This window comes from Chelonoidis abingdonii, chromosome 4 (assembly GCF_003597395.2).
Source record: "Chelonoidis abingdonii isolate Lonesome George chromosome 4, CheloAbing_2.0, whole genome shotgun sequence".
Lineage (NCBI taxonomy): Eukaryota > Metazoa > Chordata > Testudines > Testudinidae > Chelonoidis > Chelonoidis abingdonii.
In genome coordinates this window covers 134,526,754-134,552,185 of record NC_133772.1, presented here as the reverse complement: position 1 = coordinate 134,552,185, position 25,432 = coordinate 134,526,754, and the positions used below count along the sequence as shown (strand labels likewise).

The window sequence follows — 25,432 nt, the reverse complement described above, 5'->3', positions numbered from 1 at the left end:
AATCAGTCGTCTTTGTGGCACCTTAGAAACTAACAAATTTATTTGGACATAAGCTGTCTTGGGCTAGAACCCACTTCATCAGATGCATGGAGTGGAAAATACAGGAGCAGGTATAAATACATGAAAAGATGGGAGTTGCAAACTGGACATCATCAAATTAGGCCTGAATAAAGACTGGGAGTGGTTGAGTCATTACAAAACCTAAACCAGGGGTCTCAAACTCAAATGACCATGAGGGCCACATGAAGGCTAGTTCATTGGCCCGAGTGTTGCACCACTGTCAGGGAGTTGGGCTGCAGGAGGGGTGTGGGATGCAGCAGGGGGCTCAGAGCAGGGGGTTGAGTGCAGGAGAGGGTTGAGGTTCAGGCAGGGGGCTCAGGGCAGGGAGTTTGGGTGCAGCAGGGGATTGAGGTTCAGAAAGGGGGCTCAAGGCAGGGGACTGGGGTGCAGAAGGGGTGTGGGATGCAGCAAGGGGCTCAGGGCAGGGAGCTGGGGTGCAGCAGGGGGTTGAGGTTCAGGCAGGGGGCTCAGGGCAGGGAGTTGGAGGGCAGGGTGCAGGAAGTCTTCAGGCTCTGGGGTGGCAGCAGCACAGGCCAGGGCTGGGGCTAGGGCCAGGACTAGGACTGGCAGCCTGCACTGGCCCTGGTCCCACTCCGCTCCAGGAAGTAGCTGGAACCATGTCCCTGCGGCCCCTGGGGGAAGGAGATGCAGGGCTCTGCGCTGCTTGCTGCGCCTCCAGGTACTTCCCCCAAAAGCTCCCATTGGCTGCGGTTCCCCGTTCCTGGCCAATGGGAGCTGCGGGGGGGGGGGAAGTTCCTAGAATCCAGGGCAACACAGAGACAGAACCCTCTGCTTCTTCTGGACATGATGCCAGCCACTTCAGGGAGCAGCATGGGGCTTGAGGGGGGCAATCCCGCAGGTGCAGTTTGCCCACCCCTCGCCTGGAGGTAGGCTGGGGGGGCAGGCGCAGGCTGCTTGGTGGGCCACAGGAAATAGCCCCACGGGCCGTGTGTTTGAGACCCCTGACTTAAACCTAATTTCCCCCATACTAATTTCTCCCTACTGTTAGTCACATCTTCTTATCAACTGTTTGCAATGGGCCACTCTCATTATCACTACAAAAGTTATTTTTCCTCACTAGTATCCTACTGTTAATTGAATTGTCTCGTTAGACTAACCTCACACTTGGTAAGGCAACTCCCATCTTTTCATGTATTTAAACCTGCTCCTGTATTTTACTCCATGTATCTGATGAAGTGGGCTCTAGCCCACGAAAGCTTAGGCCCAAATAAATTTGTTAGTCTCTAAGGTGCCACAAGGGCTCCTCATTCTTTTTGCTGATACAGGCTAACACGGCTACCACTCTGAAACCTTAAAATTACTAGTCACTTTGGAAAATCTTGGTCAGTAAGCTGCTGGTCTTAACCCACATCAAACTAGCAGTGTCAGAACAGAGACAGACTGAATGAGGGTGAAAACTGAACTACTGTCTCTCTCTGCTTGTTGGGTGGATGCTGCTGGTCAGATTTCAAGCATATTAGTGAGGCAGTGTGGGGAAGCTTCCACAGTTGCTGAGTGTGATGTCCTTTATTAACATGACAGGCATACAATCTCTACAGAGGCAGAAATTCTCTACATTTCACCAGTACTAAACTTCTCTTCAATTTTAACTATTCCCACCACCTCCACCACCACTCCACTACTTGTTTTGAGTCCCAAGCACAGTGTGCAAATGAAAATCTTTGATGTCAAGTTTACTGTGCCAGTATGTCAGAGACATGACAAGTCTATACAACATATTAGGAACATACTGGTAAGTTAAGCCTAACAACAGTGTGCGCATTGTGTCAGATGGGAGTCTGTGAGTCTTGACATGGTTCCTTTAAAGATCAATGCACATTCCTTGTTGGTTAACAGGTATATTTTAAAAGTGTAAACATTTGGTTTTATTAGATTCAGGAAAGCAAATTCTGATGCTAGGGAAACAGACCTCAGGAATTACAAACTGTCCAGCGATCAGCAGTGCCCCTAGTAGGTTAGCTCGACCATCATTCCGCAATTCATATATAGGCACCTAAACAGAAGGGACTGAAATTACACCCCATTTCTTACATATAAACAGAAGAAGAGACTCCAGTTCATGCAATACAAATCCAGTATAAATACATGAATAATTTATGTAACAATCAAGGCAATCTCCCGTTATATCATTTATGGTGAATAAGATTTACTTCTTCATCCAAACTAACTATTTTAGACAGAAGCAGATGGTGGAATTTCTTCCTCTGAATGTAAAACAGATTTTTTTTCATAAAATATATATCATTGGCTTTTTCATATTTTTCCTCTTATTGTAATAGCTTTATTTAAAAAACACCTCATTAAAGAAATTATTCTGGTTTTATTAAGCAACTGCATATTTTCTTTCAGAAGTGAAAGTCAGGTTAGCAACAATATCAAGAACAGAAAATGTGTGTACTCAGTTCTTCAGTGAGGAAGCATGAGGGAGAAAAATGTACAGAGAGTAAGATGAGCAACAGCCTCACTTCATTCAGAGTTACCCATAGCATCATTTGAGGATATAATTTGCCCTACCCTTCCTGGCTTGAAATAAAAGGTGAACAGGTACTTTGTTATTGACAGACTAGGACAAGACTAAATGTAGAGACTTCGTGTGGTTACTTAAAGGATGATGACTTCTAAGCCTTTTTAGAATGAATCTTTATTAGCAAAATCATCCCCAGTGTCTGAGCTCCTTTAAACAATGCAAAAGTTAAGACTGCATGCTCTGCTGCTGGTTCATGTGCCAGGCAGATCTTTAAATAATACAGCAAAAAATGAAAGTAAAATCCATAATTTTTTTTATGAAGTAAACAGTACAGCTAACCCTACAGACTCACCACAATTTAGAGACAGTGACCTGCATTCTATTCCTTCTTTATCATCCAAATTCTTTACTAAGTCCCAAGTACAAACTCAGTCATGTAATAAACAACAACACTCAGATCTTATATAGCGCATTTCATCAGAAGCTCTCAAAGTGCTTTACGAAGGAGGTAAGTATCCTCCTCCTCTTTTTATAGATGGAGAAACTGAGGCACAGAGATGACATGATTTGACCAAGGTCACCTAGTAGATTAGTAGCAAAGCTGGGAATAAAATCCAAGTCTTCAGAGTTCCAGTCCAGTGCTTTAGACACTAGATTACACTGCCTCTCCTGCACAAACCCAGAGACAACAATAGGAATACATTAAATTATGATAGTGCCTAGATGCCAATCAGGCTGGGGTCCAATTGTGCTTGGCACTGTACAACCATAAAGAGGAAGGCAGCCCCTGACCCAAAGATCTTACAGTCTTAAAAAAAAAAACAAAAAAAAAACCAAACCATAACAGATGGATGAAACCAACAAGCAGGTTGAGAAGGCAGGGTAACAAAATAATAGGATGTGCATAACTCTTAGTCAACCAGGAGTGGTAATAATAACTTACTGCCTGCTTTCCTATTGTGTCAATAAAAGCATAATATGACCTGGACCTTTATTACTGGGGAAAATGAATGTTTCTCAGATCTCAAGTTCATTTTTCAGAGCTAGCAATAAACAAATATTTTTATTTGCAACAGACTGTGTTTGATGTGGAAGTTACTGGAAGATAAAAGATGAAATCTCACAATAACATTTTTCAAGTCATTTTTAAGACCAGAGTTGCACTTTTATGTTTAAACAAACAGCAGGTGTAAAATGCACACTGGTGCAAAATAAAAAGTCAGCTTCAGACACAACATGGTAAGGCCCAGTCACCAGGGTGATGGAGATGAATAAATTAAAGGAAGCACGCCAACTGTGAAATTGGGCATAACGTATCCCACTCCTATATCATGTTAGACACACCGTGGCCAAAGAAGCACATGCATCCTGTCCTGGCAATCATAAAAGGGTTAAAAATAGAGACAGAGTATTGAAAAAATTAAGTTAATTGTCTCCCACAACAAAAAGATGGGTGATTGCTACACTCACCACAATAATCCACACACAATAGTCCAGGACAGGATAACAATTTATAAAGGAATATAAGCCTCCATGCTCCTGGGCTACTGGTCTGATTTAATATGGCAGTTCTTATATTTCCAGAATCACTAACAATAAAAAAACCCGTGAACAGATCCTCTGCTGGTGTGAGCTTCCATGGCTCTGTTGAAATCAATGACAACTGACAATTCATACCACCTAAGAATCTGCCCCTGCAAGTCTAAAGCATATAGTGTTAATCAGTATACTATGCAATTTACATACAGACACATTAAAGTAAAAATGCATTTGACCTCAGCCTAAAATTAAGGTTTACCTGAGATCCTGTCAGAACAATGGTTTTACCCAGGTTCTCGCACATGAAGGATAAAGCCGAAGCAGTATATGCCATTGTGTCTGTGCCATGAAGGATCACAAAACCATCGTATTGTTCATAGTATTTCTGGAGACGGAAAGACATTTTTTCACATTAAACAGAATTAGAATAATGGTGTGCTGGAGCTGACACAAATCAGACAAATATCGCTTTACTTCTACTACTGCAGGGTGATCATTTTAACTGCTATACATTAAAAGTACTATATTTTATATATAAAATATGTTTCCTCCTAGAGAAGCCCAGGTTTTCAGTTTAACGTAATTAAGAGTTAATAAGGCAAATCAACATAAAATCTAGTTCTTCTAACTCATTATGGAAGAATCAAAGACAGATTCATCTATGTATACATATTAATGCAGCATTTTTAAACCAGAAGACTGCTAATTAAGAAAAGTTTAGCAATGGCTTTAAACAGGAATGTTAACATATGTAAATCTGTCGCACAGTCTGATTTCTTGTAGCTGCTTTTACTCTGGAGATTACACCATTTACAAGAACAGATTAGGCAAACCAGTACTATCGTACCACACCAAAAACAGCCCATTTAATCCAACTGGCAGAAAGGCAAATTGCCAGCGTAAGAGTGCCCTCTTCCGTTCAGAAGTTAACACTGAAGTAACTATTGTATGATGTTTAACTTTTCATTGGTCATGTTATTGTGAATCTGGATTCTCTAACAAAGGCAGATGAATAAGCATGCAATTGTCACTACTGTAGGTCCATGGCTAAGCAACAAACTGAAAGAGCTCTCAGAAAAAAAGGACCTCTGCTATTGTTAATAGGAACTATTCAAGACGTGTACACATTTTAAAAGTAAGGTATGTGAAGGCCTCATAATATTCTGGGCTGTAATAGTACAAAGGCAAGCAATTCACAGCAGATTCTGTTGGAATGAAGACATCTGCTAGATTTCGGAAGGGGGAAGAGGAAGGCCAAAACCCCTCACTATTTAATGAGCTGTTCAGACAAGACATTTCTTAGTGTAATTCTGCTGTCTTCATTTTTTTAACTACTGTTTTACCTTTGATTTTCAGTTAAGCATGTGCCAGCAACAGCATGGAAGTCAGCACAAGCACATTTGTTTGTTTTCATGAAATGGAATATTTCTTTTAATGATGTTACTTGCCAGAATAAACAAGCATTAGTTTAAGTTTTGCACTACTATTTCATCTGATATCATCACCTCCTCTACCACATGCTGATTTCTACCTATGTACTTGCCTACAGATACTCAAATGGGTACTATTGCCACTTAGTCAGAATTTGATTAGTTCTCCAAGCTAAATATGCAGGAAATAAAAGGGTTCAAAAATCTCTTTCGGGACAAATCACCATGTCATGATGCCAAATTGTAACATGCTAAAGTCCACACTTAAGTTATGACATGATACTGTGGTGGTGTGTCATGATAAGACTGTCCAAGGCAATCAAGCTTAAACTGTAGCTGTGGCCAGAAAAATGATCATGTGTCCCTTCTTACTCAACCAATATGCTCCCTGTGTTTTCTCAGAGTCTCATTTGCTTACACTACAAAAGTAAATTTTATTATTTAATAGTCCCATTAGCTCTGTAATACTAATGCAGCTATGGGAGAGCGAGCTGGATTTGTTTCTGGCCTGTGCATCATCAACATATAGTTAACTGACGTTTCAGTGGCAGAATCTTTATTGAGAATGATGTATCAGCCAGAAAGAACATAGCTTGACCTAAATTCTGAGCTTGAAGAGCTGGTAATTAGAAAAAAAATCTTTTAATTTGGAACCTGAGCAGATTTGATCTGAAGATCATTGATTCACAAATGTGAAACCTCACAATTCCATTTTTACAGAGTTATTTTTCAGCGTGGAACCAGACTCCAAGAGTCCTATTTTATTTCTACTTTACTGCTAAGTGTTAGTAACATATGGATGGAAATTTAATTTAGCTTCACATTAAGGACCAGATTCTTATCTGATATGAACTGGTGTAGTTCCATTGACTTCAATGGAGCTATGCAGATTTACATCATTTGAGGATGTACCCCACAGACTGAGATCAAATCCACCACCACTAGCCACCTCCTTTTAGGCAGTTTTCCAATAAGATGATACAGAAGCTAACAGTAGCACACTGATCAAAATATGTATTTTGATTTCCTTCTCATGCTCCAAAACAATAGAAAACAATCAAAATGCATATTTCTTAGTCATCAGCATGCCACCATTACGCTCTGTAAATGTTCAAGATAAATTATGCGTCTCCACCTTGTGGTAGCACGCACTTAAGCAGGAAAATTGAAATGAGAGCTACAGATTAACAGAGAGAAAAGAGTTCCTTGACAGAATAAGTAAGCAGGCAAGCTCATATGAAAAAGGACATTTTGTTGTGAGCTAAAGCTAACATGCAATTTTTAAGAAATACAGTCGTGTTGAGCTCTCTTCTGTACTGGAACTGCTGTTGGGAGAGGCCAACATGCAGAAGTGAAAATAAGAGTGCAAATATCCTTCACAGTCACCTATTTGCAGAAAAGTGGCTCTTTGATATAAAGTCTGCTGGCTGTAACTCTGCAAGCCTCTTTGTTTGTTTGTTTGTTTTTTTGCAGTGTAACATACAGGACTGAACCAGGGACCTTCAGAACTAAAAGCACAAGAGGGGTACATTTTGAGCTAAAAAGTCAAAGCTCTCTAGTTGGGGGCTATAACAGTCTCCAACCCTCTGTGGCTCAGGAATAGAGGGAGACCTATAACATACATTCATCAGTGGGTTACATGAGCAACTGCCTTCATAAACAATTTAGTATTTTAAAAGATTAATATTTTTTTTTAAAAGTCAGACATAAGCCACTGAGGTCATTTCAATGCGAGTTGAACGCTGCATATGTTCATCTTGGCTGTCTGAGTCTCCCCTCACGGCTGCAGCACCAGTGAAGCTCCAGTGGTGGCAGCAAGAGTGGGAGTGGCCAGACAGTGATGTCACTAGACCTGCTTCAATTAGGGTTAGAGGAACAACACCGGCAGCTGGTCTTCAGCAGTGCTCCAGAGAGTTGCTAGTGCTGGTGGAACTGCATTGGTGCTTCTCCAGTGGTGGAGGAAAAAAGAGTCACTGTACACAAGCCCAGTTGAAATGTCATAACCAACATGCAGGGTGAACAGAACCAGGGCAGCACAGTGTTTTTTACAACCAAAATCATAATGATTAATTTTGCAAGAAGTCACATATAGTTTCCTAAAAGATTGCACATTATCCACTACATGTTCATGTTTCCCCAGTGTTTTGCCACAACAGATCCATTTCCTAAAAACACACAAGTGATTTAGATTGGGGGATGAGGACAATTTTTGTTAAACCACACAAAATTCAAGGAGTTCATAAGCCTGTTTTCATAAATGTCAGTTATTTTTGTGCAAATAGACATTTCTCCAAGTGTAGGTAATCCATTCACAATAATATTGTTCTAATGACTAATGAACCTAAGCAGTCTAGTTTCAGTGTCCAAGACAAGGGACACAGAAAAAACTAATCCATTCTTCACAGTTTTCATCATCCATGCGACTAGTACTACAGAGCCTCAGATACATTATCTTCTTGCAATTATAATTGACATAATTTTGTAAAAATAAATCGCATAAGATAACTATCAATTATATAAAATTATTTCAATGATAGCTAAATGCTCAAACATTTCTAATAAATCTGACATTTTCACAAAGCATAATCTCTCTGGCTCTTATTTGCAAAACTGTTACTTACTATGTATCTTTACACCGATTTTTATAAGCATACAAAAGTGAACAAGTCATCAGCAACCTAGCGTGCTGCATAAAATACTGAATAGTATTGTACTTTTAATAAGTACATAAATGATATGAGCAGAGTACAAGTGAATTATTTTATCAGAAGATTAAAATAATTAAACTGCAGCATATCATCTGAAAAATGATCAAGGCTATTCACACTTACGGTACCTCAATATTCCTGGCAATTTTAGCCCAATCATCTGGCGTCATGTTGGAAGAATCAAGCAGTGGTGAAAGTTCCAGAATTGTGTAAACAATTCTTTTCTTTTGTTCAGAGAGGCTGAAAAGGACAAGAACATGAAAAAGTTTTAAGCTATGAACTATTGTGTGCTCATTTTTTAACCTTTAACTGAATGAATGATCCATGGTAAGCCTGTTTTTGTTCACATGTGTAAAAATATGCAATGGAATACTGACATCAAGTTTGGCAGGTTAAGCCTGGGGCCATGGTAGAATTCTTCTATCAAGGTAGAAATGCACTGAACCATGAGCTCCTGAATTACAACACCCTAAATATAAAGGGTTTAAAATATCCTAACTTTTGCTTTTTGCTGTAAAGTGCCAAAAAGTAGGAAGGCAGGGAAAAACAAAACCTAGTTTACTAGACTCACCTTACCAAGCTCTAGTGCCCAAGATTAAAAGTTAGTTTATTAAACTCTACTTCAGAAAATTAGTAACATTTTAAACTAACTCTTAAGGCTGGTCAAGGAGATCCACAAGCCTCTCATTGCCTGTGGAGTAAACAGAAATTGGGTCAGCTTTGAAAAGCCTTCTAATGCTTGCCACAGGGCTGAAGCACTTATCGCAGGTGAAGCAGTTCACCCCTTAAGCCTCCCCTGAATGGGTCTCTTGTGGCCCTCATAAGGTCCATGTTAAAGGAGAGAGCAATGCACCCGTGTGCTCCCCTCACAACTTCCTCATAAGGCTTCGGAAACAAATCTCTTCTCCTTCAGATCTTAATTAACCCCCAAAAGAGGGATACTGCTCACTGCAGACTTCAGGAAATAAGATGGAATACCCACCATGTAAGACCCCTTTCTCTCCCCTAGTCCTCATTGGGGGCGGGGGCGTATGCGTGAGCGTGCATTTATTTGTTTTTTTTAAAAGGAGATTCTCATACCAGAAGGCAGGTAAGCAGAGAAATTTGTTAAAGTGAATTTAAGGCTGAGAGTACATACTGTAAAAACTCTTAAAATTCAGTCACAAGGTTAAACTAAACTAGCAATAAATCCAAACATTTGAAAACATGGCAGTGCACTGTTCATATTTTCCATTTCAATTAGCTTCCTAAATGGCAAGCTACTGGCACACAAGAAGCTAGCTGAAATAAAAAATATTTGAAGGCAAAAATCAGCTTTTTATATTTTCTCTTCTGAGCAGGTATGTCCAGGGTTTCCTTGGAATACAGATGTAATTAAGGTGAATGGTCATTGGGACTATGAGCTTGATACAGAAATTACCAGGCAAGGTTCTTTGCCCTGTGTCATGAAGGAAGTCAGACTAATAGTCCCTCCTGCCTTAAAATCCATGAACCTATGAATCTGAGGATTAAGTATTAAGTACATCCTGATGCTTATTATGGAATAGAGGGGAGTTACCATATTTTGTTTTTAAAAGTCTTTTATTATTAACATTTATACTGCAGTAGCACTTACAAGCTCCAAAAGGGATCAAGATCCCCATGTGCTAGGTGCTGTACAAAAACAATGAGACTCTGCTCTGAGCAGCTTACAAGAAACATATAAATGGTGGGAGAGAAGAAAAATCAGATTTATAAATTTCTTATATACACTATTTATAAACCAATAGAAAATATGCCAGAACAGGAGTCAATTATCCCCAGCTGCCATAAATCCAACATTAATTGGCTAATTTCTTATGGTATCATGGCAGAAGTGGGTCTGCCTATTTGAATAGTTTATAGCCTGAACATTCAAACAAACTTTCTGTTTTCAATCTTCTATAACTGACATACTGTAACTAAGAAATGTAGGTTTTATACAGGATTTTGCCTTAACGTTAACCATTATGCACACAGAAAAGACTCTGTATGAGAGCAAGGTTTTAAAACAACTAGAAAGGAAGTCAAGAAACAGGAGTGAAAAGGGATCCTCTGCACCACTGCTGTTTAAAAAGGAGACATATGACAGTACGGTCAGTCAACTCTTTTACTGTGGTGGAGACACCTCCACAAACACAAATAATTAAGTCAACAGAATGTTCAATTTCATTACATTAGGATTATCAGACTGATCTACAAAGTCCACTAAATGTTCACATTTTCTTCCCTCAAAACTTACAATATTTCTCAATTGTCTAGTTAAAATATCACTAAGCAATCATTGAAATATAAAAACTACAATGGCAAACAAAATTTTGCCACACTAACCTTTGCGAAACAGTGATCAATAATACTAAAGAACAAACAAGATTTGTATTTGCCAGTCCTTCACCTGAAACATATTTTTTTATACTTTATGTATTTATACATTTGTTTTTTCCCTGTCTGTACACTTCACATGAAATGCACTTAGGACACAAAAAGGGCACATCAGTAGAGTTCCACTATCTTTCAATTCCTTACAAAATGTCTAACAAATTATTCAAGTATAAGCACTTAAATATTTTGGTTATTTTAAGAAAAATATATTTTCTTACTCACAGATAACTTTTTATTTAACAAGATCAAGTATATCATAAACTCGTGTTAGTATTGTCCCCTTTGGACTTTCCTTTGTCCTAATTTCTTTATTTTAAGTGCTTTAATTTATTGAGGTTTGAACTAAAAAATTTACTTTATTTCTTGGCTTATGTGTCTCCTAATTTTCCCCTCAAAGGGACGATTTTCCATAATCAACCTCAATCGCCACTCCTTATGGCAAAACAGCCATAATTCTATTTAACTTCTCAAATATTTTGTAAAATATACTCCTGCAATCTATGTGTAATGTAACCTGTTTACAGGGATTCAGTCATTCGTCACAGCAGGGGAAGACACAAAATTAGCATATGGTCCTCTAAATAAAACCTATAAGCCAGTTAATCATTGCCCAACAGTTAAAAAGCCATGCAGATTAATTATAAAGGCCACATCTTGGGGCACAAACTTGGGGCATAAACTTTGTGCCCCAAGTTTATGCCATGATGTTGCATAAACTTGGGGCACAAAGAGACAATTGGTTTTTAGGGATTCTAAACTGCAGCAAGGACTGTAGAATTAAAGCATGAAGCCAGTTCAAAGCTGTATTAATTAGCTGCTGCTGCTTCTTCTTCAGACATATATTGGAGATAATTCACATAGTGCTCTATACAGTATTCATCGTAACCACCGTTTATTTATGTGATAGTACCATGGCAAATAAGCACCCATGGATAGATAAACTGTATACTTGGGGGGAAAGGTTTAAGCTTCATGACTTAATTTGACTGTGAGATGGTTGATTTGAAGAGCGTTTCTTAGGTTTTGATAATTATTTTGTAACATAATTGTGTTTGGCAACTAGCAGAGATTGTATTAGGCACTATGTGGATCAAAATAAGTACATACTATGGTTAACTAATGTGTTTGGCATTCTGATTTTAAAGTAATGTAATATAAAGATTTTTGCTAACCCTACCGTGATTTATCTTGTGGTCTTAACACATCAGCTGTTAGAACATGGATGAAAGGTAACTTCACTAGCTAAGACATGTACCTAAACAGATTTTATTTTCCACACATTCTCTCTTGATATTCCCCTCTTAGGCTTTTTCTTGGCCAGAACTACTTGGCTATTAAAAAACATTCATTTCCAGAGGGATTATCTACTTGAAATCCCAGAATTTACCAAATAATGACTTTAGACTATCTCAACAATTTGATCAAGAAGGGTATTATTTTGCCTTCTACAAGTTAAAAAGGTCATGATTAATGACCCTGCAAAGCATAACAATTTAGCACTCATAAAATAAGTTATCTTATTTTAAACTATGTTAAATTAATTTCACAAGAAGAACATTTGAGTCTTCATGTTAAGACGTCAGAGCACTTTACAAAAATTTCTCAAAATGAGTGGAGATACATATTTTTTCAGTTACTTACGGAAGCACCAAGGTGTTATCAGGAAACTTGGAGCAATCACAGGGTTTGTTTTCTTTCGCATATACCTCATCATGCAGCATCGGCATTTTTTTCAGTGCCTTTACTAACCTATTAGGTTCAGGAGCAAGTCCTAGAAAATAAAGGGGGAAAAAAACTACCGATGAAACATTCATTTTTCTCTTTTCCCTCTCGCTGATTTTCTTTGGCTTCTTCTGCTCCCCTGCGTTGACATTCCATGAATTTTCCAGCACAGACACACCCAGCCTATCTACTCCAAAAAGAACACTCAATATTAAATAGACATGGTTAGAAAGATTAAAAGTAACTGCTATCATTGCTTAAACCTTAACATGATCAGAAAGGAGAAAACATCCTGTTTATAATGCATACTCTTCCAGATCAGTTTTAAAACAGTTACCAGCAGGTTTAGAGACTGTCAACAAATCTGAGCAATTGTAAACAAATTATCTGTAATATTTCCCTGACATATACCAGGATCAGGAAAACAAGAGAACTCTTTATTTAGTTAAAAACAACAATGATGTTACCTCCTTTCTACACATCAAACTTTGATTCTTTATCCATATTATAAGACCCTCGGCCACCAATGACATTAATCCATTAGCTTTTTGTGCAGCTGGGAATTTAACTAAAATGATAGACTATGAAGAACTCAGAAGGCGTAAAAGCCATTTCAGAAATCATTTAAAACACTCTCCACCCCCACCACTGACTCCTTGCCACCTGTTCTCCAAAGACAACTTTCTTGCCATGCTACCTGTAATAGACAAGCAGGAGCTGGGTTCTGAAAACCCCCTGCATCCTAAGAATTTTTCATTTTAAATTTTCTTCCTCTCTTGCTCAGAGGAGGATAAAGTCAGGAATCCAGTAGGCAAGGCGGGTATTGCATTATAGGCAGTCCTAATCTTTATTCTCAGACACGCACCTCTGACATGCTCAGCCTCTTAAAACAATTTTTAAATGTGAATGGAGCTTTCAACGTCTAAACCCACGTAGAGTCTAAGTTTAAAATGTTATATATTTGAGAAACCTCCAACTCCTGACTGCATTTCCTGGTCTAAAGGGACAAGGTTAGATAGCAGTCTGTGTTTCATCACTCAGAGCCTTGACACTGTCAGCAGGGTTGTCAACTTTCTAATCACACAAAACCAAACACCCCTGCCCTGCTCCTTCTCTGAAGCTCCATCACTCTCTCTTCCCCACCCTCACTCACTTTCATCAGGTTGGGGGTTGGGATGTGGGCGGGGGTGAGGGCTCTAGCTGGGGGTGGGACAGGGGATGAGGGCTTTGGGATGCAGGAGGGGACTCCGGGGGGGGGGGGAGGGGTTGTCCCAGCAGCACTTACTGCGGCTCCAAGGAAACGGTTGCCAGGTCTCTGCAGCTTCTAGGCACATGCGCAGCCAGGCAGCTTTGCACAGTGCACGCTGCCTTCACACCTGCAAGGGCTGCACCCTGCTGTTCCCATTGGTCGTGGCTCCTGGCCAATGGCAGCTGCAGAGTTGGTGCTGGGGGCAGCACACAGAGCCTCCCTGGCCGCCCCAGTACCCAGGGCCACAGGGACATGCCCGCTGCTTTCGGGAGCCATGTGGAACTAGGGCAGGCAGGGAGCCCTCTTTAGCCCCAGGCCCCTGCTGCACCACCAACCGGACTTTAAATGGCCTGCTCGACAGGGCCAACCAGATCCGCCAGGGTCCCTTTTCAACCAGGCGTTCTGGTCAAAAACCAGAGATCTAACAACCCTAACTGTCAGGGCCAGAGGAAAATAAATACCTTCTCCTTCCACCTAGAGATCCAAATTAGGGGGGAAAGTGGAGGACTAGACTTCCAGTAGTTAATGTCAAGGCCACCAGCAAACAACAACTATGCATCTCTGGAGCTGTGAGGTTCTGCACAACACTCTCCTTGCCACTCAAAATCCCCTTCAATCCTCCCTTGGTTCCCAAATGTCAGGGGCCCAGAAGAATACAGATTTTCCTAGTAATATTTTCTAAAATGTCTAAGGGACGTAGGAGTTTAAATCCTACTGACTTTCAATGATACTTAGTCTCCAAAGTGTCTATATCACTAATGAAAATGGGACTTGTGCTCCTAAGTCACTTAGGCATTTTGAAAAATGTACCTCCAGTCTGTAGCATAGTCTCAAAACACATTTTAAAAAAGTTAGGCCCCTTCTGTGCTGCGCAGCCAAATTGATTATACTGAACTAACATGGTCCAGACCATACAGATTTATGGTCTTGAGTCACAGATGACCCTGATTATCAGGCCTGGATTTCTCATCTCCCAGACTCCACAAGCTGACATTGAAGATGTTTTAAATGACAGTATCTGTAAAATAGAGTAGTACAAAACATTATACAAAGCATGAATGAGACAGTGTTCCACTAGAAGACGCATATGTGCTCTGTACTATTAGCTTCAATGATCTGCAGCAAAGTCTTGCTGGCTTGACACAGATACATGAACACATTTTTTTCTTACAGATGGAATCTGGAAAGCATCCATCTGTGTAACAAGCAATAACAGATTAGTCTCAGTGTGACGGGGTGCACCTGGCTTGTGTGGCTCCCTACAGAAGGCTCCACAGTCCTCCTATACCACGCCCCAGGAAGCAGCGAACTGACAGAAAAGGAGCAACAAAAATGGGTACTCCAGACCTGCCGAGAGAGGCCTCTCAAAAGCAGAGAATCAGAACCTACCAGACTCAGACAAAAGGAGTTGCAGGGCCTTAGCAGGTTAGTTCCTGACTGGAAGCAGAAGGGCAAGGAAGGCGGCTCCTCTCTGGCCACAGGAGCTTGAAGGATTGCCAGAGTTTGTTTCTGGCTGAATTTTGCTTAGCTGGGCTTGCAGGGAGAGAGGACCTAAGAACTTGAACCCTGAGACAAGGTGAAGCTAAAAGGGCCAAGCAGGAAGAGACCCAGGGAAATAGCAGTGATGGACTGGAATAAGCAGTATGTGGCTGCTGTGTATAGTGTCCCTGGGTTGGAACCTGGAGTAGTGGGTGGGCCCAGATTCCTCCCCAGGTAAAGTGGCATTAACCCCAAGAAGCGATAGGCCTTATTTTAGAGCCCGAACAAAGAGCCAGATTTAAAGAGCCCAGAGCTTGGGCTCAAGACCCTAGTGAGGGCAAACAGACTGTTCGTTATTGGACTTCGTGATTGGCCAGGGGGCCGAGCCACTGAAAACACAGCAGGGGCAAGAAGCACATCCAGCCACTAGGAGGCACTCAATATAAAGGCTTGTAAATGAAAACATAGTTTATTTTCTTCAGTAATTCCTAAGAAGAATTTCCTCTCTACCTATAATTGTTATATTTTGGAGGTTTAGTATCTTGCAGTCTAGAGGTGGTAATTATCCAAGGTCCATTCTGAACGGACCATCCATAAAAACATACTGGGTTGGAGGAGATTGGATTGTCCCCAATTTTCCTTTAATTCCAGATCTTGATGGAGAATAAATACCATAATCAGGGCTGGATTTACCTTATGCGCTCCTAGGCACGGCATCTTCAGCCTCCCTCCACGCCAACAGCCAAGCCCCCACTACTGCACCCCCCCACACCACTGGCCGAGACTTGCCCAGCTTCTGCATCAGTTCCAGGTGGCTTGGCTCCGGGGAAGCGGGTGTCAGAAGTGGGTTAATGGGAAAAGCAGCCGCCTTTTGCTCCCCCGAAGCGGTGGGGGAAAAGGGAAAAGCAAGGGAGGGGAAAAGGAAGTCCACTCGCACTGCCCCTTGCTCCAAGGGTGGCAGGTTTGTATAATTTTTGGTGATGCCCAGAACAGGTCCAAGTCCCGCTCCCCTTCCCACCTGCCTAAGGCTCTGGGAGGGAGTTTGGGTGTGCGAGGGGTGAGGATTTGAGCTCTGGGAGGGCATTTGGGTGCAGGCTCTGGGGCGGGGCAGAGGGCTGGGGTGAAGGAGTGGGTGCAGGTGTTTGGGTGCAGGCGGTGGGCTCTGGGGTGGGGCAGGAGGTTGGGGACGGGCTCTGGCAGCAACTCCTAGGCAGGAGAAGGGGTCTCTGCACACACTGCCCGCAGGCACTGCCCCTACAGCTCCTATTGACTGCAGTTCGCAGAGTTGACTTTGAACTGACAAGACCTTTAAATCGTAGCCAAAAAGAGTTTAGATGAGAGGAATAAGAAGGAATGTCAGTGGCTGTTAGTGATCTGAGATCCAGGATACTTTCAGTTGTGTGCATTTAAATTTTTCCCAATTTGAGTCATGAACTTGGGTATGGAAGTCCAATTTTAAGCAAGAGAGAAATCATAATTCTAGAGTCCCACACCTGAAGTCCAAAGTCTGCTCAAAACTTTAAAAAAAATTTTATGTCTTACTGCTTGCGACACATTTCATCTGAAACACTTTTTTTTTAAATTAAATTTAACTCTTTATTGGCACCATTATCCAATTCAATTCAAACTTAACATGAGTAAACCTATTTCAGCTTCCCAGAACTCATTCTCAGACTGCAGAAATCAAATTCTCAACCCAGTTTTGGGACTATTGTTAGTGCCAGTTAGTTTGGTGCTCACTCATTTTCTTTGATTCTCCACCTCCTAGCTCTCTCAGTTTTGTTAGAATGGGTTCCTGTCTGCATCCTGTATCACTTGCCATACCGGTATTGCCCTGGCCTCTTCCTTTGTCATTCAGTGTTGAACGCATTCTACAACAATATGCATTACCTCACCCCTTTGGGGGCAAAGCCAGACCTTTTGGCACCTGCTCCCCTATTTGATGTTAACATTGCTTGTGCCAATCAAGGCGAACACACACAGGTTTTGGGCCCCGTCCCCGATGACAACTTCTGTGATGTCATAGTGAGTACTTTAGGGTTGCCCTGCCATGATGCAGGCAGAGAGAGGAAGAAAACGTATCCCATGTACCCCCCATAACCGAGCCTGATCAGCTCGAAGCTCTCTCTCAGCTCACGTGTTTCAAATAGAGCTTCTACGTTTGCCGTCGTGATGCGCTGATTTGTATTTGTAAGTATCAGTTATTACTAAATTGCTGCCATTCTTGTTTATCTATATTGTTAGTAGATATTTTAGGCATTGTGTGTTTTAGGTCTTGTTAGCTCTATTAGCTAGTCATAAGCTGCTCTCTTACCCCTTGTAACTATCTCCAATAAATTTAAAATTGATTAATTTTAGTTGTGTGTGTGTGTGTCTGCAGTTTGCCTTGTGACCCATACTCTCCTTGCATCTCTTACCTGTTATAGTCTGTTGCCACGTGCAGCTTGGTAAAATAACAGGCCTGCATTTTTTTTTGCCCCTGCGAATACGTGGCAATCTACAAGTTTGTCTGGCCTTATCATCTTATTATGAGCCAGCATCTACAATTTCTCCTGATTTTTTCAGATTCAATACCAAGTCTCTTTTATTGTTATTTAAACGCCCAAACGAGGAGAGCAACTGTGTGCATAACTAGGTAATGCCAAAGCTATGCCCATTTAGCTTGGGGATTTATGCACTTTCCAAATCTAATGGAAAGACTGATTTTAGGCACTTGCTAATCTCTTTTTGGCTTTTGCCTTTAAATTAATAGCAGGCCTTTTCATGGCTAACTTTCTCACAAGACAGCAACAGCATTTAACTGGACTTGTCTGGACTATTGCCAGAGTACTTTGGTTTACACAATATACTTAACATGCTTTCAAGCTTCAGACATTTCACTCCTTCCATTAGAATCTCTCCTCCTGTGAAGGGCGCTACTGCTCCTAACTTCATCACAATGGCCCACTTCTGCCGTGGTGCTGTCACATAGAATCGTTCCACCTCAGAAGCACAGCCCACATTTCAAGTGTTTTGGGCTTCCATTTGCTGATTTTTAATTTCACAGATATCTAGCTAAATCCAGACTTGTGGTCAGTTTACCCCAGATATCTGTAGTGGGACCTGAACAACAGAGACACATTAAAGCAAGAGACAGATTAGCAAAGGACCTGAGAAACATTAAATGGACTTCTGGGCTCACTCATCTTGTAGTATGCCCCAAATTACACAGCAAGAGCTTGAACCAAATTTAAGTAACTGTTTTTCCGCTAGGCTTAATTCTATAGAAAGGCATCAGAGCTGATCCATTAGCATTGAAACAGCCTGCCCCCCACCACCACACACACCTGTTTATCACAGTGGCTTCTGCCTCTGTGGCCCTTGAAGCACTAAAAAGGGGCTCTCTGAGCATATCTGGGTTAAGAAAGTGGATAACTAATTCTAAATCAAAAACTGCGGTCCCTGAGCCAAACTCTGTTTTTAAACTGAAGTGTATGAATCAGCCCATCACTACAGGGAAAGAGATAGAAGGTGCTGCGTCCTCCCACCACTTCCAGTGTGGCAGCTCTGGGACCACTCTGAAACACAACAGCAGCCCTTTCCCTACTGCCAGCTACTTAGCAGCTCCCCTGCTGCACCACAAGCAAGGTGCTGGGAACAATTTATATAGTGGGAGTGCTGAGAGTCATTGAACCTCTATATAATGGAAACCACTCCAAGCCAGCGCGTGTTCTGCAGCACCCCCCAGTTCAGCACTTTGATCACAAATGGAAGAAAGATTAGCTCTGGCTGCTCAGCTGCTGATTATATGGGCCCCGGAGGACAGGAACTCAAATGGCTCTGTCTGAGCCTAACATAGCAGCTAGCAAAGAGAGACACCCACCTCCCACACACGCACAAGCACAGGCAACCCAGGTGAGAGGTGAAGTGAGGAGAAGCTGAGAGAATAAAGTCTCTCATAGATCCCTCATTCTCTCTTCCAGCCCCAATTAAAGTCCAGGAGCTTCTCTAACTCGAATGAGTTGCCAAACAGTCCCCTAGGGACCATATACCAGGTGCAGAAGCTAGTAGCATAGTGTGCCTCCTGACAGACATCCCACTTGTCTCCATCCGTAATATGTCTCCTACACTAGGGACTGTGGGGACGAAGGCACAAGGATGGCTATACCAACTCTATGACTACTGCGCGAACAACTACGTTGAGAAAATCCCAACAAGGGACTGGGTGTGGTTCACCTCCCCCTGTGCCATATGAGTGGAATAAAGGAAGAGAAATAGAATAGAAACATCTGCTCCAAAGTATTGCATGTGGCAACTTGATCTTTGTGAAATACTATGTTTGGCCCTCAAGCTGAAAATAAGGGGAAGGCCACTGGGTTTATAAAAATAGCTCCAAGCCTCATAATTGGGGCAGGATAGCTGAGTGGTTTGAGCATCAGCCTGCTAAACCCAGAGTGGTGAGTTCAATCCCTGAGGGCATCATTTGGGGATTGGTCCTGCTTTGAGGAGAGGGTTGGATTAGATGATCTCCTGAGGTCCCTTCCAACCCTAATAATCTATGATTCACTATGTTAAATGGAATAAATAGGCTTCCCAGAATATGCTTTGTTCACAGAGTGGGCTGGTCATTTAAGGACAGTTGAGTAAGAAGGCTGAAACTCAATAATAATATTTTGATTAGTGAGAAATGTCAACACTTCCACTTAGGAAGAAAGATCCCATTCACCGCTACAGGCTGGGGACCCCAACTGGCTATGCAGCAGTTCTGCAGAAAAGAACCTGGAGATTTACAGTGGATGAGAAGCTGGATATGAGTCAGCAGTGTGCCCTCATTGCCAACAATCAACAGCATATTGGAGGCATTGCTAGCAGATTGAGGGAGTAAAGTGATTATTTCCCTCTATTCAACACTTGTGAGGCCACCCTTGGAGTACTGCATCCAGTTTTTGGTCCCCCACCCCAAACTACAGAAGGGATGTGGACAAATTGGAGAGAGTCCAATAGAGGGCAACAAAAATGATTAGGGGGACTGGGGCACATGACTTACAAGGAGAGGCTGAGGGAACTGGGGTTATTTAGTCTTCAGAAGAGAAGAGTGAGGGGAGTGGGGTTGATAGCAGCCTTCAACTACCTGAGGGGGGTTCCAAAGAGGATGGAGCTCGGCTGTTCTCAGTGGTGGCAGATGACAGAACAAGCAGCAATGGTCTCAAGTTGCAGTCCGAGAGGTTGGATATTAGGAAAACACTATTTCACTAGGAGGGTGGGGAAGCACTGGAATGGGTTACCCTAGGGAGGTGATGGAATCTCCATCTTTAGAGGTTTTTAAGGCCCAGCTTGACAAAGCCTTGGCTGGGATGATTTATAGTTGGGTTGGTCCTGCTTTGAGCAGGGTTGGACTAGAAGATTACCTCCGAAGGTCTCTTCCAACCCTAATATTCTATGATTCATGATTCAAGAATTTGGTTTTGTTCCAATATTTGTTCCAATATTTCAAAATTTTGGGAACTGGAAAACCAAAACCAATTACACATTGGAAAGCCTGAGACATGGTATTCTGAAACATACACTCCCACAGACCAGTGACTGACTGATTGAAATTGACATTCTTCTCATTTTACCACTATAATGTCAAATTCAGTCAGTGCTGTGTCATAAACAGATTGTTTAGGGTTAATGTGTCTTTTACCTGTAAAGGGTTAACAAACAGGAACCAACACCTGACCAGAGGACCAATCAGGAGACAAGATATTTTTAAATTTGGGTGGAGGGAAGTTTTTGTGTGGGTTCTTTGTCCGTTGTGTGTTCTTCTCTTGGGGTCTGAGAGAGACCAGACTTTACTACAGGCTCTCTAAGTTTCTGTTCAAATAGTACGTAAGAACAGGCGATTTGAGTCTTTTTTTTTATTGTTTGTCTCTATTTTGCAAATGTGGATCTGGCTGGTTACCTTTTATATGTGTAGTTGCTGGGAATATCTTTGAAGTTACAGAGATATAATTCTTTCTTTTTCCTTTCTTTTAATAAAAGATTTCTTTTAGAGAAACCTGATGGATTTTTTTCTTGTTTCCCTTGTTTTTATCCCAGGGAGATTGGGATAACTCACCAGGACTGGTGGGGGAGACGGAGAGTGGGAGAGGGTTCCAAAGAGGATGGAGCTCGGCTGTTCTCAGTGGTGGCAGATGACAGAACAAGCAGCAATGGTCTCAAGTTGCAGTCCGAGAGGTTGGATATTAGGAAACACTATTTCACTAGGAGGGTGGGGAAGCACTGGAATGGGTTACCTAGGGAGGTGATGGAATCTCCATCTTTAGAGGTTTTTAAGGCCCAGCTTGACAAAGCCTTGGCTGGGATGATTTATAGTTGGTGTTGGTCCTGCTTTGAGCAGGGGTTGGACTAGATGACCTCCGAAGGTCTCTTCCAACCCTAATATTCTATGATTCCATGATTCAGAATTTGGTTTTTTCCAATATTTGTTCCAATATTTCAAAATTTCTTGGGAACTGGAAAACCAAAACCAATTACACATTGGAAAGCCTGAGACATGGTATTTCTGAAACATACACTCCACAGACCAGTGACTGACTGACTGAAATTGACGTTTTTCTCAATTTTACCACTATAATGTCAAATTCAGTCAGTGGCTGTCAGAGATCCCAGGATCTGGGGCAGCCCCACCATGCAGACTGCCAGGGACTCTAGGAATTGCAGTCCTCCAGGGCTCAGGACTCAAACACATGGGGAACCAGCTGGCCCAGGAGTCTGGATACCCTGGGTTTCTGACCCTGGGGCTGTCCAAACAGTGGGGCTGCTACAGAGCCGTGGGCCCTGGAATCTATCCCAGTACCTCCAGGCTCACAGCTCTGCCCGAGTGAGCCTCCAGGGTTTCCAGGCTCCCTGCTGCAGAGCTGGGGGCCTAGACTGAGACCCCTGGCTAGAGCTGGGTCTCGCAAGACTTCCAAGACTGCCTGGTTCCATGATAGGGAGCCTGAAGGCACTGGCATGGAAGGGTTGCCTCAGAGCTGTGGACCCTGGAAGCCCTGTGTCCTTAGTCCCAGGGCTGTCCTACCACCATGGAACCTGAAAGCCTGAAATCTTCCATCCTGGAACTGTCCAGCTGGCAGGGCTTCCCAGTAGCTCATTAGGTGAATTGGCAGGGAACCAATGGAACCCTGCCTGTGATTTGGCATGTGTGTGTCAAACCCAACTTGATTTTGGGAAAAACTCCAATGAAATTCTGTTTCATTAGAAATTTTCCAACCACCTCTAGTTTAGCCCCACAGTTTCACTCGACATAGTTATCCACCACACCCCTCCTGATGGGTTTGGGTTTGGGTTTGGGTTTGGGCCAGTGGTTGTGTCAGATGACCAAGCATGACTTGGTGATAGCCCAAGGCTGATACAAAGGTAAAGAGACTTGCAAAAAACCCAGAAGGGATCCAGAGTTAGAAAAGCCTGGGGATGAACCTCTCCATACTAGCCAAAGGGAAAGGTTGGCTGGAGCTACCTGCAGTGAGGAGCAGGAGCAAATCACTTAAGCAGGGCATAATGGATTGGAGCAGAAGGCTTTAAGATAAACTTATGTTAATAAGCCACACCTCAGGGAAGAGTAATTCAGAAGCACCAATTGTGGTGCCTTGTTTGACTGCAGAAGTGAGGAAACCTCGTGGGGGGGGCGGAGTGAGGGGAGGAATAGAGTCCAATACCTGATGTGCTATGATTGGACTACACGCTCCCTTACACGTAACCAGCTGCTACTGTGGGAGGATCTAGTCTTATCATGTGATGATTCATCTGCCTCAGATGCATAAAGCTTGTTTACTTTACCTTTGAATAAATTATGCCTTTTTATGCAGGGCTATTGACAGACAGTACACTCCGCAGTTTCTAGTCACTTACTAAAGTTTGAGGAGAACGAGGTGAAATTAATGTATATAAAGGAAGGCTTGTATTTAAAGCAAACTGTGGAGACTTTACTTATAAAGACAACTGAACACCCTGAAAGAGATGAACCAGAAAATCTTGTTATGTGTCGAGACACGTTGAGAATGTTGTGTAGTCGGTATGAAGCCAGTATCATTGTAAAGAGCATAAAAAGTGAAAGTTTAATCAAGCAAAATGTGATTTATTAATGATTCACCCTAGCCAGAGCAAAACACAAAAACAGACTAAACATTTCTCTTTTAACCACATTCCTTTAACATTGAATATGTTTGTTTTCACTAATGTCAGGGAGGCTATAAGACACTAGATTCAGGAAGACAGCTCTCCTGACACCAGTGGCTACAAGATTATTATTCAGGGTTAGAGGGATGTGATTAAAGCAAAACAGAAGAAAACACCCAAAATTAAAATGGAAAGCTCTTACCTTAAAATGTCTTTGTTTAAACAAGAAAAAAATTCCACACTTGGCAGATTCTTAAAATCCACAATCAATAGAAAATAAAACTAACAATGTATCTTCACTCACTGTCACCAAGATTGACCAGCCAGAATTAATCTTATTGACCATATTAATGTCCTACCTTCCCTCTCCCTCATAAACAAACCAGCCCATAAGCATCTCGTCTCTCTCCACAAGCCGAAGCCAATAGATGGATTTTCTAGTATGCCCAGAAATTCAGAGTGAGGAGCTAGAAGTCCCAGGGTATGTCTACACTGAAATGAAAAATTGTGACTGGCCTGTGCCAGCTGACTCAGGCTCACAGGGCTTAAGCAAAGGGGCTGTTTAACTCCAGTACAGATGTTCGGGCTTGTGCTGGAACCCAAGCTTGGGACCCTGCCACCTCACAGGGTCACAGAGCCCGGGTCCAGACATCTACACTGCAATTAAACAGTCCCTTAGCCCAAGCCTCAAGTCAGCTGGCATGGGCCAGACGTGGGTTTTTAATTGCATTGTAGATATATGTTGAGCGCCCCTCCTAGAGTTGGAGCTGCCAAAGCACCTAGCCCCCTGGCTCCATGGCAGGGAGCCTGGAAGCCCTGCCTCCAGGGCACTCAGCATGGCAGGGCTGCTAACCCTGGAAACTCTGGGATTCCTGGTAGTCCGCATGGTGGGGCTATCCCACTGCTGGGGACTCTGGAAGCTCAGGTAAGCAAGCAGGAAACCAGGCAGCTTCTGACAGAACCCTGCCTGCATTTCGAAGAAAGTTGAATAAAACCAAATTGTTCACACCACCACTTAGGTTTTGATAAAATTGGCATTTTCCAGCAAAAACCTGTTTTGTTAGAAAATTCCCAATTAGTTACATCATCAGTAATAGTCGGGACGAGAACTAACAGTGGCCACACACCCTCAATGATAAGGAGAGACGGTCCTGGCTATGTTTTCAGATTGCTTTCCCCAGCCTACCAGCATCATTTTAGTGATATCTGAATAAACACACCCATTTAGGGCCCCCTACCTAGGTTTAAAAAGGAGCTAGTTATTTCTGGATTCCCCTTGGGAGCTCACATCCAATCCCTCCCGCCCCCGCACCTTGCTGTGCACCCCCAAGGGATTCATGCCCACCCTTCAATCGCCGCGACAGGTGGGTACCCCCAGGGGTGCTGGAACTAGGAGAGCAGCGGCACCCCAAGCTTTATGCAATAACAGCAACTAAATACCTGGCTTCCATCACGTGCTGTGTTTACATGTTTGTGCGATGACTTTCAGCATCCCGCCTATCAGCAGCGTTCTGGTGCCTCACACCACTCTCATGCCCACCTCCCCCACCCCGCTTTGCTAGGTGCCCCTCAGGGACTGCGGCCGCCATCGACCCAGAGCCCGCGGGCTGGTGGTGCCTTCACAGCCCCCGCCCACACCAGCCCCTCTGCCCCGCCAGACGCTCCCCTCACCTTTTTCCTCCTCCACCATCCCGATGGTGCCGCCCGTGTTGATCACCAGCACCCGCACCTGCATCGGTGCCTTGCAGCCGCCCCCGAGCTCCAGGGAGCCCGAGCGCTGCAGGCAGGCCGGGCGCGGGGTGCAGGAGAGGGCTCTGCCCAGGGGGAACCCGCCAGCCGACGGCGCCGCTGCTGCCTCCATCCCGGCCACAATGAGACCGCTAACTCCCGCGCTTAAATGCCATGCGGAGACCGGCCGCCTGCCGGCACCGCCCCTTTCCGGAGCGCCCGCCCCACAGGCAGGGGGTTGGGGTGTGGTGCTCACTTCAGGCAGCTCCTGAAAGCGATCCGCACCCCCCTCTGGCAGCAGCTCCTAGGCGGGAGCGCGGAGGAAGGGGTCTCCGCATACCGCTGCCCACAGGCACTACCCCTGCGGCTCCTATTGACTGCAGTTGGCAGAGTTGACTTTGAACTGACAAGACCTTTAAATCGTAGCCAAAAAGAGTTTAGATGAGAGGAATAGGAAGGGATTGGTTTTTATAAAGCCATAGTGTCATGC

The 25,432-nt window shown here is 43.0% G+C and overlaps 1 protein-coding gene across 1 annotated transcript in view; it reads right to left on the bottom strand.

Moving 5' to 3' along the window:
• The window catches only part of ASPG (asparaginase), a 76,236-nt gene extending 51,196 nt beyond the window's left edge, over window positions 1–25,040 (bottom strand). Inside the window, exons 1-5 of the mRNA XM_032771603.2 lie at window positions 24,886–25,040; window positions 12,267–12,396; window positions 8,354–8,465; window positions 4,347–4,472; window positions 1,991–2,074 (exon numbers count right to left, since the gene is read on the bottom strand). Coding sequence (XP_032627494.2) covers window positions 1,991–2,074; window positions 4,347–4,472; window positions 8,354–8,465; window positions 12,267–12,396; window positions 24,886–24,949 — 516 coding nt within the window. The 5' untranslated portion in view covers window positions 24,950–25,040. The remainder of the gene's footprint in view (window positions 1–1,990; window positions 2,075–4,346; window positions 4,473–8,353; window positions 8,466–12,266; window positions 12,397–24,885) is intronic.
• Window positions 25,041–25,432: the final 392 nt, after the last annotated feature.